Source organism: Astyanax mexicanus, chromosome 16 (genome assembly GCF_023375975.1).
Source record: "Astyanax mexicanus isolate ESR-SI-001 chromosome 16, AstMex3_surface, whole genome shotgun sequence".
In the NCBI taxonomy this organism is placed as follows: domain Eukaryota; kingdom Metazoa; phylum Chordata; class Actinopteri; order Characiformes; family Acestrorhamphidae; genus Astyanax; species Astyanax mexicanus.
In genome coordinates this window covers 22,013,458-22,025,935 of record NC_064423.1, presented here as the reverse complement: position 1 = coordinate 22,025,935, position 12,478 = coordinate 22,013,458, and the positions used below count along the sequence as shown (strand labels likewise).

The 12,478-nt window shown below is 34.7% G+C and overlaps 1 protein-coding gene across 1 annotated transcript; it reads left to right on the top strand.

The window, feature by feature from the left end:
• The first annotated feature begins 4,905 nt into the window (after window positions 1–4,905).
• On the top strand, window positions 4,906–8,025 carry rgs2 (regulator of G protein signaling 2). The gene is made up of 5 exons (XM_007233237.4): window positions 4,906–5,049; window positions 5,193–5,267; window positions 5,756–5,817; window positions 6,005–6,171; window positions 6,526–8,025. The coding sequence occupies exons 1-5, from the start codon at window positions 4,964–4,966 to the stop codon at window positions 6,724–6,726; spliced, it is 591 nt and encodes a 196-aa protein (XP_007233299.2). The 5' UTR covers window positions 4,906–4,963; the 3' UTR covers window positions 6,727–8,025.
• Window positions 8,026–12,478: the final 4,453 nt, after the last annotated feature.

Sequence of the window (12,478 nt, the reverse complement as noted above, 5' to 3'; positions counted from 1 at the left end):
CGTTGGTTGCGGCCGCTTGAGAAAACTTACAGAGTCTGGTTTGAGCTCAGAGGAGCTCCGGCACAGACACGAGAGCACCGCTATTCCTCCTATTACACCTCAATGGAGCGCTGCAGTGAGTTTCAAGCTGTAATTTTACTTCTTTAAAAAGATCAAAAATCAAGGAAATCCTACCTAGTGCTGCTTTAAGTAGAAATGTTGGTAATCTATACTTTACTAGAGCAGCCTATTTATTTTTCAGACAAATTTTTACTTTTACTCCTTGTATTTTCAGATAATTATCTGTACTTTCTACTCCTTAAATTAAAAAAAATAGTAGTTACTCCTATTTCATTTCTTGTTTTTATTCCGGCTTCTCCTCGTTCTAAAAAAAACCCTATCCAGATAAATCTCTCCATCCAGAGTGAATCTGATTGTGTTTGGAAAAGAAGTATAGACAAATTCCATTCCGAAAAGAAGTATAGACAAATTCCATTCCGACACCCTATTGGTTTATACACTATCCATCACACCTGCACATGTAACTTTACACTCCAGCAAGAACATAGCAGACGTATGTAGCCTCGTATGATGACGAAATATTCCAACTAAGCTTCTTTAATATATTTGCATGGTGCTAAAATGCATTTGCATTTGCTGAAACAGGTAGCCTAGTGCATGCCAAAATTTTACATTTTCATTAACATTTTAAAATTACATTATAGTCATTTCAGCTTTTACAAAAATATGTTTTGGGGAGGGGGAGAAATAGAGTGCAGTATAGACTCTTGTTGTGCAGCCTAAGCTTTTGTCCTTAATGTAATTTTCCCCCTTACATTACTTTCACTTGTATACTTTTTAAGTAGTTTTAATAATGATTGATTGTCAATACTTTTGACACCTATGGTCAGTTCCATGTATTTTTACCATCATTATTCAGATAGTGTATGGCAGAAGTATGACCATATTGAGCCCTTTGAACAAAGTGTTAAAGAAAAAATAATACACACACTATTTTTTTTTATCCAGTAAGTTCATGTATTTTATTCTTTTTTTCGTAATTAGTGTCTACAGTGTGACTCAAAGGTCGCTTTTAGTTATCATGTTTTTGTATTTGTTAACATAATGCTTTATAACACGCTGCACTGTGCTAATGTTATGTTTGTCTTCTTTGTTATTTTCCAATTTGCTTATAAAATTTTTTGCTTTGTCTTGCTTTGTTTGTGTTGACCAGCAGCCACAATCACTCGACTTTCAAAACACAGTAGCCCTCAGGCAGCCTTGGCTTCTTTGTCTCATTAGATAATTTGCAAATTTTGTAATGGTCCTGTATCTATGTAAATGCATGCATTTTCCACAGAGCCATCACCCTTAAATGATCTCACTGCTGCGACAGCTACTGCATTCAAATCTGCTGTGGGATGAGCTCACCGGGCTGATGAGTGGAAACATGCATAGCTTCCCTGCCGGCAGCGACAATGTCCCGCCTGTCCCGCACACAATGCTCTTGTGTGTGAACCTGTATTTCATGTCCAAACTGAAAGAGCTTAGGTGATTTAGTCAGGAGAGTATGATCATCAGATTATGATCTGCCTTGTTAAAAAAAAGAACAAGGTGTTTTAGTGTCGTTGAGCACTTACCCAGCCCAGAAATCACAATGATGCTTAGTTCATCACCAACAACTGTGCTACAAAAAGTGCTAAATCATCTAATAAAATATTTATTATATTTAATTATTTATTTATTCTCGTTAACATGTTTAAATCATATTGCCCACCAAACCGGTCTGTTGATGACTGAAATAAAACAAAATAAATGTACTGTGCATGTAATAAATGTAACGTACATATCTTTTATAAAAAATAAAAATATTACACTTTTTTTTAATAGGTCTTCTAGAAAGATTTTAGGTCACAAAGAACTGTTGTTCTTTTTGTTTTTACTAAGGACCAGATAAAATCAAAAGCATGAACACAACGCAAAACAAAATAAAAACTCTTACCGATCCAAACTATGATTACAATGAGTTGAATATTAAAAAAATAAAACATAGTTCATCCAGCAAGACTAAAAGCCATGTATGCTGTTTTCATAGCTCTAAAAAACATACATATTAGCTCATAAAATAATCTAATGTACAACCTGCACACAAATATTGTCCAGCTGTGTTTCCTAAATGAATTTTAAAATTACAATTCATTCTCTTTTCTAGAATAAGGATGCAAATCTTTGTTATGAATAATCTAAAGATTTGACAATTAAAAAACAGACTAAAAAGACTGCCATCAAAAAGTGTATGCATTATGGTATAGTTTTCTTAAAATATATAACTCTGTGTGTAATGCATACATATAATATGAGTTTTACAATTTGAACTAAATTACTAAAACAAAATAACTTTTCAATGACATTCTAACATTTTGAGATGCACTAGTATATACTTTAATCTCCAAGGCTTATATCACACTGTTCTTCACTGTAGTGACATTGGCATGGTGGTGGTGTGCTAGTGTTTTTTGTTCTGGTATGAGTAGATCAGACACAGCAGTGCCCAAATAATGCAAAGAACAAGTTCACATTCATATAGTTTTAAGAGTTCAGAAATCAATATTTGGTGGAAAACCCCTGTTTTTTAATCACAATTTTTATGCATCTTGGCATGTTCTCCTCCACCAGTCTTACACACTGCTTTTGGATAATTGTATAGCACAAAAATGGCTTTTTTATATTCTCTTGATTATATTCCAGAGCTGTATCTACTTCCACCCTCTAAGTCCACCCTCAGTCTAAAAGCAGTATGACAATAGTGCTTCAAGGCAAGGCTGTGACCTCAGCATAAACATCTGGGTTCATTCCATACATGCTGGCAAAAAAGGACTAGCAACATTCAGTAGAAGCTAAAATAAGACCAGTTCTATTTTAAAGCATACGAGTTTAAAAGCCTATAATTAAAGTATGAATAATGCAACATGAATTTTAACATGAAATGTAGTGCATGAATATGCAATTAGTGTTCCTCAAGTTATCACAGCATGCGATGATGCAATACTGTCATCTCGTTTTACTTTACTGCTGCTGCAGAGAACATATTTGAATAGGAGTGACAGATGACGTGGGAACCAAACATTCCCTGAATAAATGAGGGATACAAATGCATGTAAAATGATTGAAAGACGGTCTTACAGCATTCCAGCAGTGAAACAAGTATGTTTATGATGTATACATAAACATGAGCTCTATTAATAAACATTCTTTCGTTGTCAGAGAACAAAACCGGTTATTTGAGAACATTCAGTTTTGTTTGATCATGTGTACGGAGCCGGATGTTGCGTTACAGTGTGACGGACAGATGACCAAGTGTTCTGTAAGTTTTAGCTTGTCAAGCTCCTTTGTAGAGAGTGGAAATTGCTGGAAATCTCTATGGACCCAAATACATGCCAAACTTTTACGATAATCCAAATGTATCATACCTGATGTATGTGGATCAAGCACTGTGAGTAGGGCACAAAGTGCAGGGGAGCACCAAAAAAAATCAGGCTAGTGAAAAGTCTATAAAATTATAGTAATCAAAAATCAACATTTCAATTTTAAATATGTAAAGCATGTTATTTTACATACAAGCCAAACAAAAGTAATACATTTGCTTAACGTAGGTCTTTCTCTTATTAAAAATAAAATACATCTGTTTTCAGGTTAAATCTGCTATATATTAAACATTATGTTAAGTTACATTATATTACGTTATGGATAGACTACAATTTAAAGTCTTATTAAAAAAAATAAATGAAGTTCAACTTATGTAGCGCCTTTCTAAAAACCCAAGGATGCTTTACATCCTTTTACACATTTACACAGAACTATTACTACTCAGCACTCATCCACACAAGTGGCAGCCAATAGCGCACAGCATACTCTCAACCGGAAACAACTGTCCACCTGGAGGACTGCACAGGGCACTACAGCATTAACCCAGGAGATAGTGCCAGTCTATATCTGGGCACAGTCATAGACACATTTACACACACACAAACTTAAATACATACCACACACTTTACATATACACACCAGATCAATTTAAATTATTCAATTTAGTATTCAAAAGGCTGCCATCAATACATTATATGCATAACGGTATAGTTTGCTATGCAAAGTTACAAAACTGTAGTCCAGTATATACTAGTGCATCTCAAAACATTAAAATAAGTTACTTTATTTCAGTAATTCAGTTCAAAATGTGAAACAGATGTATTATGCACAGAGTACATTTTTTTCTTTCCCAAGGACGCTTTACAATTTACACCAGACCAGTTTAGAGTATTCAGTTTTCTGGGCAATTTAAAATATCCAATTTACCTGCTCTCCAGAAGAAGTAAACCAAGGTGTTTTAAATGACACCACTGATGTCTTGAAAAACACTTTGCTAGTATTAATCATGTTATTTTCAAATTATCTTATGGTACTGTAAAAATTTGGAGAAATGAAATGCCAAAATTAGAACACACTACTAAATTTGTAAAGATAGGGTGGCACCACAAAGCATTTGTGCTTAGGGGCACCCAAAAGGCTAGTGTCGGCTAGTTGTTGGTGCATTCATCATTGACATACATTCACACAATATAAAGGACTGATTTGAACGCGTCAAAATCTGACAAAGGTGTGAAGTGACGAATGCTGACCAGTGTCTCTTATGTAAATCTGACACATTCCACACAGCTCATTCTTAAATATGTAAACCAAACCACTAATCACTGCACCTTTAAGCTCTCAATGCTTTTAACAATGCTGGGCTAAATAAGGAACAGGCCCCCTGAAGGTACCTTTCTTTACAGTCTATTTTTAGGCTTCACTTCCCAGCCAAACAAGCCCTGCCTTCCTCCAATCTGGAACCGCCCCAAGACTGCCTCGTCCGACAAGAGTATAAAAGACCCACAGCAAAACACACAGGAGATTTATCCTATCAGCAGCACTGCTTACATTAGAGAAGATGAGAGATACTCTGGTTGAGAAAGACATGGCATGCTCAGCTTGTTTGAGGAATTCTGAACTGGCCAGCGAGCAGAAAGGAATCACGTAAGTTTATTTCGTAGTACAATCTGAACTCTGAACTGTTACTAACTGTTACTACCCATTAAGCGATATTAAGATTTGAAGATTATACAGTGCTGTAGCTCATGGTGTTTATCTTCTATTGTTTGTTTACTGTCTATATTTAGAAGAAAGAACAATTGGAGATCGAGATTGGGAAATTTTCTTACAAAACCAGAAAGGACGCAGAGAAAGCTGCACAGGTGAGAAGGCTTCAGGAGCATTTCTTTAACATGGCAAAAATGTTACATATGTGTATCATGCCTTGTGTCTCAATTTTTTGACGTAACCTAAATCTGTATATTGTGTCAAAAGCTATAAATATACCACAAATAGACCAACAGAAATGGTAATAAATATTCTAAATAAGTTAAAATATACTTTATTTATTTTTTATTCCATTGAAACTTTTTTTTTTAACATTTTATCCTTTAATGTAAAATTACAATTTTGGAGATACAAGGTGTGACAATGACTATAAATGTACATGTCATGCTTTTTACCATCCTCAATGTATAATTACTACTAGAGTAAATAAAAAAAATCAAAATTTCCTTTAGGCAAGAATATGATAAACAACAAACATAATCTGTCCCATTTGGCCAAAATTCACCTTACATCTACAGCATAAGAATACAAAATATTAAATGGTGGCAAATTCTGAAAGTAGAACGTTCTGTTCTTCACACAGACCAACCCCTGATGACGTGAACCAGTGGGCAGAGTCTATGGAGTATCTAATGAACAGCAAATGTAAGTATCACCTCCTTTTTATTGCTCAATGAAACTAAAAGTAGAGAACATGCAGATATCAGGTGTCACTGGGAGGGCCAAAAGCCTGAATTCTATGCTGCCCTGTGCCTTCATTGTTCTGTTAAGCCCTGTTGCTTCAAAAGCTGATTACATTTACTTTCCTGTCGTTTTTCCTCTGCAACTCTAGATGGAATGATCGCTTTCAGACTGTTCATGAAGTCTGAATACTGTGAGGAGAACATCGAGTTTTGGTTGACCTGCGAAGAGTTTCGACAGATCAAGTCACTAGCAAAGCGAAAAGCCAGAGCCAGAGCCATTTATGACAAATTCATCAAGAGTCAGTCGCCGAAAGAGGTATTACAACTTTTAATAAGACTTTAAAACTGTTTTAAAGTAGTTTTACTTGTTTTTATGCCTAAATTATAAATTGATATATCTAATACATTATGGTACATGTCAGAAACTGGGGGATTGCATTATGCATTATGCAAATAGATTGTGCCAATAGAAAAGAAGCTGCAACAGACAAAACTTTTAAAGTTATTAGAAGTGGATGCTACTCAAAGATCTCTGTTTGAATGTAAAATGTTCACCTTATGCAAAATACTGGAGTAATATCCATTTTTATGTAAAAACACTTAACTTATTTGAGATTTCTTTGCTTTACTGTGTCCTAATTTTTTTCTCTCCATTTTTTTCTATATTTAGATAAACTTGGACTATCTCACAAAAGATGCAATCTTCAAAAGCCTCCACTCTTCAACACAGACTATCTTTACTGCAGCGCAGAATAAAGTGTACTCCCTGATGGAAAACAACACTTATCCTCGATTCCTCCAGTCGCAACTCTACGCTCAGCTGTGTCAGCTCGCACAGGGAAAGTGCAGAGAATGTGCATACCTGGAGTAAAAAAAAAAAAAACTTTAAAATGTTTCATCTGTTTTAAAACTACACACATTTGTGTGTCAAACACATTGTGCAAACTAGGATGTGTAAGACTCAAAACTCAAACTTCTTACATTTGGGGGTACGGGTCTAGACCAATGACAAAAACATGTCTTTGAATGTGCAATAGAGTATTTAAAGTTGTTTTTGGATGTATGGGGTGGAAAATGCTCAGATGTTGATTTACAAGCCTATGTACAACCCACTTGTTTTGGCCTCACACACTGTTTTCCTTTTATGGTGGCCTACATAATTGAAATGGCGTAGCAAAACCTAGCATAGCCTAATGTAGCCTAGCATTGCTCAGCATTGCATGCTAGCAGAAGAGACTGTTGCCAGTCAGCCAACTAGTAGACATTTCAGGCCCTAGAGGTTTCTTTCTACTGGAAAAAAGCATCTGTGCTTTTCAGTCTTGATAATAATATTATTGTGTTTAGCCTCAAATGCTTTTGAATGTTGATAAGTTTGCAGATGATTTTAAAGGTTAGCATTTTGCATTTCGCAAGTGCTTCGGTTATGAGGGAGATTTTTTTTTTGTTATGAATGAAGAGCCAACAGTGTTGGAAGTTCATAGTGTGTCAATTCCATGAACTTAACTTTATTTTGTTAACATTTATTTAACTCTGCCAAGGTAAATACTGACTTCCATTCTTGGACCACTTTAAGAACCACTGCTCCAAAGAGTGCCCTCCTTTCAGGCACCTTTTTGAAAATGTAAAACACACACAAGTATGTATATAACAGTTGTAAATATTTGTAAAGTATTATTTTGTTTGACCATATACTTTTGGCTGGTTCAAAAAAGTATATGAACTTTTTTTCTAATGTGAAAATTATATTTTTCATTAATAAAAATGTTTTTTTTTTTTTTTATAAAAAAGTGTGTTGCTTGGTTGTTTGGATATTAAGGGGACACTGAGAGTACTTCAGTTTATTTCTGAAAAATATGAACATGCACTCCATACTGAATACTGATATTAGGAGTGGGAGGGTTTAGGGGTGTGCCATTTCGTATCGTACACGATAATATCGCCAAAATCTTTCAATATCGTGTACGATATTATACCCTGAAATATTGTGCCATGTCACCCACCCCTAATCATCACATCAGGGTTCTACTTTTTTGCTGTTAGCAAAAGAAAAATTCACACTATTCTCATTTCCCATTTTATATTTACTAGAGACAGATTATATCTGTCCAGTATCATTTATTTTACTTTAATCCTGGATATTTGGAGATATGTAGAACGCATTATTAGTACCATGACATTCTGGATCATTGACTTCTGTTAAAAATCTGATTAATTCAGTTTTTCGTCATATCGCCAAAAGTATCGTTATCGCGAAAATACCATAAAATATCATGATATTATTTTAGAGCCATATCCCCCACCCCTAGGAGGGTTATCAATTAATTCAGATTTGAATTGATTTACTATTTTAATGATTTTTTTTACAGAGGGAATCTCAGTAAAAAGGCCTGAACTCAATATTTATTTTCAATTATATTTTTACCTGCAATAAAAGGAGGTTATTTTAGCATCTATTCCAATATAAAAGCTTATTTGAATGGAGCTGCTTGCTATTCTTTAAACAAATAACATTTTTATTCATTTTAATATTGTTTCATACAAGTTTTATTGTTTTTGCACAGTTTTGACTCACTTAAAGGTACAATAAAAATAATAATAAAATCAACAACAGTTCGCATATTTGATAGCTTTAAATGTTGCTATATGGTTCTATTTTGTTTTGGAACATCTACAAATGACAAAAATACTAAATAAAAGTCCTTCAGCAGTTATGTAGAATCACAAAAATAAAAAATCATAATTGAGAATTGCTTATATGATTAAAGAATATCAAGAATTATTATTTTTTACAATATATCCCAGCCTTAATTGGTACAAGCCAAATTAAATGGTAGTGTTTTTTTTGTTACACTAGAGATGTGAGTGCACTACTGAACAAGGCAATGAGACATCTTTACAACTGCTGAAGATAAGATTTTTAATTTTTGATAAGAGTCTTTTACAGTAATGTGATTCTGAATTACTGCAAATGTTTTTGCGAAATACTCTGACCACAAAAAAACACACACTATTAAGAAGAAAAGGGAAATTCCAATTCTTACCATTGTATTTCATGCAAACAACAAATGATCGTAGTGCAGAAATGAAAGTAAAGTTATACTGTTGAGAACACTTAAGTTAAACTATGATAAAAACATTGATGACATGTCTCAGCATCTTGCATAAAAAAAAATTATATACTGCTCTGGGCCCAGTTTCCCAACACTGATTTGAGTATTTAAGATTTAATAATGCTCACTCTACCAACATTTACCATTTATGATCTTTGTGCCCGGATGTTTTAGAGAAATGCAGCCCAAAAAAAAAAAAAAAAAAAACGGGAAACAAAGAAATATAGAGGTTACACAGCGTAAAATAATCCCATCTTTTCAACGCTGTCTTTATTTATTTGGGGTACCAAACAGTGTTAAGTGCGCTGTTCTTACTGACGACAGCTCTGCCTGAACGCAATGGAACACACAACAGTATTACACATAACATCAGTGCATGAGACGCAACAAGCTCGATGGCAGGCCCGTATTTTCGTCCCGTTCCTGTAGATGATCTCATCTCCGAGTCTGATATTAAACAGACGCTCTTTCTGTTTTGACTGTTCTAACTAAAGCCCAAGTCATACTGCGGTGATCTTCCACAGATTTCACACCTTCCAGAGCTGCTCAACTCCAAAAACCTCGACAGAATATCTGCAAGGCCATCATAAGAAACACTGAAGACTGCTTTATTATTTATTAAGAAACATTCATCTAAATGTTAAATAAATAATTTAGTCAGCAGTGCTAATGCTAATGCAAAAGAATAGCATTAGCATTAGTATAGTCAAACTTTTCCTGTGTAAAGTGTGTAAAAGTGTGGCAATCCATTAAAATCCTTTAAAGCAATGCCATACAAAGTGTGCACCTATGTTCGTACATGACAATGTTTGATAGATCCTGGAAAAGTTTTTTTTTTTTTTTCACCTTACAGTAAGAAAAAAATCTTTTTTTATTTGTATAATTATTTTTTTTTCATATACAAATTGCCATACTGTCAAAACAAAGGCTTTCTCACATTTTTAACATCAGTACTTTTACATAAAATCGGAAAAATTAATATCTAATGCTCAATGTTTTATGAAAATTAACATTAAACAAAGATTTTGGATTGTTTTTACCCTAGTGAAAAAAATAGATTGAAATATACTAAGCATTATTATGCTATAGTGCCCTAAAATGGTCTGTAGCCACATTATTAATCAGTATATTTGAAAAGTACTGAAACGGAACAACTTTTTTTTGTAATTATTTTTTTAATTGTATAAAAATAGTACAAAAGTCCTACTTAAATTGTACTTAACTGTAACTGTAATGGAACTATTTTAAATATACTTAAGTAACATTTAAACATACTACTTTATGTATGTAACACCATATTTTAAATATGCTTTTTTTTACCCTGGATTTGATTGAAAGTCATTTTCTGTTTTGCAGAAAGACTAAACAAACTCTAAAGTATGACACATTTTTTTAATTATTACCCTTTAAAGCATAAAGCAAATGGAAAAAATTACATAACTTCAGCCCCACCTCTTAAGACAGAATGTAAATCAAATAAAAATGTGACTCATTACTCGGCTATGTATGTACATTTGAACAGCTTATGTTTCGGTATTGCCATTCGTAACATTCCCTCCTTAGCTTTGACTCAACCCACAAAGCGAATCACACCTACATGACAGGCAAGTGGCAACTGAAAGGAGGAGACTCTAATTATCCAGTTTTTCATCTGGGATGTGCTTGTTAGCAATGTTAGGTAGCAATTATTGGTTTCTACCATACACAATCTGGACCCATTTCTGAAGTCTTAAAACGAACTTGTTTTCTTTTAATTATTTGAGGTCTGAAATATCTGCATCTTTTTTGTTATTTCAACCATTTCTGCAAATATTTTTATTAGGAATTTGGGAGAAATGTTTTCTGTAGTTTATGAAATAAAACAACAATGTTCATTTAACTCAAACATATACTTATAAATAGCAAAATCAGATAAACTGATTCAGAAACTGAAGTGGTCTCTTTTTTTTTTTTCCCCAGAGCTGTACATCAGTGTATTGATTCGCTGCATGAATATTTGACAGTGTCTGCAGACTTTTAAAAAGTCTTTTAATTAATTTAAATAAGGTGTTAAAATGCCTTAAAGGTCACCTTCCGTCGTTTTTTCTTCCATTTTAAAATGTCTAGTTGTGGTCTCTAGTATGAATGAATGACATGTGAGCCGTTTTTGTAAAAAAAAAAAGTGCTCAGGTGTCTCTGTATAGCTCTTTTTTAATGGACTGTTTTAGGGGTGTGTCCAAAATGACCGGATTCCAGCTTTGCTCATGAATATTCATACATGCAAACAGCATGCAAATATCTCTCCTCTGATTGGCTAGGAGCACTGCGACGCCCCTCCACCGCTCTGCCGCTCCTCCCACCTCCTAACTGATGAGCGGTGATGTTGCGTCGCTTCAGCTCCGCCTCTGGGAGTTTCTCGAGCCAAGGTGGGCTGGTCTGTGAGTTTCTGCCTACGTAGGCAGAAAGATAATTCAAAATTCACCCGTTTTTCGGAGGGGGGATTTCTTTGCTTAGCTCCTGCAGACAATGGGGGCTGCAAAACAGTTTAATGTGCAGGTGTACACATTCAACTCGGAGAGACCTACTGTATTCCACAAAAAACAAGAAAAATCGGATTTTCGCGGAAGGTGAGCTTTAAATCCATTGCCTGACAGTAAACACAGTACTGCTTTTATTTTTGCACATTGCATTTTGCAGTATTCAGATTTTAGGAGCAGGTAAGTTTAGTTTAAAATGTTGGTCAAAAATACAATAATCCCCAATTTACTGTAAATACTGTAAACTTAACTAATTTCCTAATGGATGATTTGGGTTTACTCTAGAACTGCTCATAAGTAAGCAGCTAATTCCTCACTACCACAGGCATCAAAGTATGAAGATTTTAACTGTCATGTTCCCACAATAAATTCCACCTTAAAACGGCGCACAGGTTACATTGAGCCTGTAGTAGATCTTAAGTGCTTTAAGAGTTTTATATATTTCTGTTTATGTTGTGCAAAAAAAGACAAACAGTCCCCACAAAACTACACCTGGATTCTTATATAGGAATGATTTGTTCCACCTTAAAAGCTGAAGACGTTAAATTCAAAGCTTGAGGCCTGTGTACTGCCACAGTAGAATTTAAGGTGGAATGGTTCATTTAAACAAACAAACTAAAATCTTCACGAGTGATTTAGTAACTGAAGGCGATAAAATGAGTGTAAGAAAACTAGATAGCAGCTACTTACACGCAGGTTCAGGTGCTATCTTAATGAAGACCCAGTCTCAGGACTTTTCTCTCGGTTTTTTTGTCCACAGCTGTTTGTTTCTCGTCAGCCTGCAGAGAGCACGGGGCTCTAGGCGGAGAAACGGTCTGCGAGCCTCCAAAAACCGCGCGCCCTTGTAGAACTCTTGCCCAATAACACTTTGTATTGTTGGCGTCACCAGAGTGTAGACTCTTTAGTAGCAGAGGAGGCTGCGGGGAGTGATTTGAGACGGATCTGTAAACGCGTAAAAGCTCATTGAGTAAAAAGCAGCATTTAAAAACTAAACTTT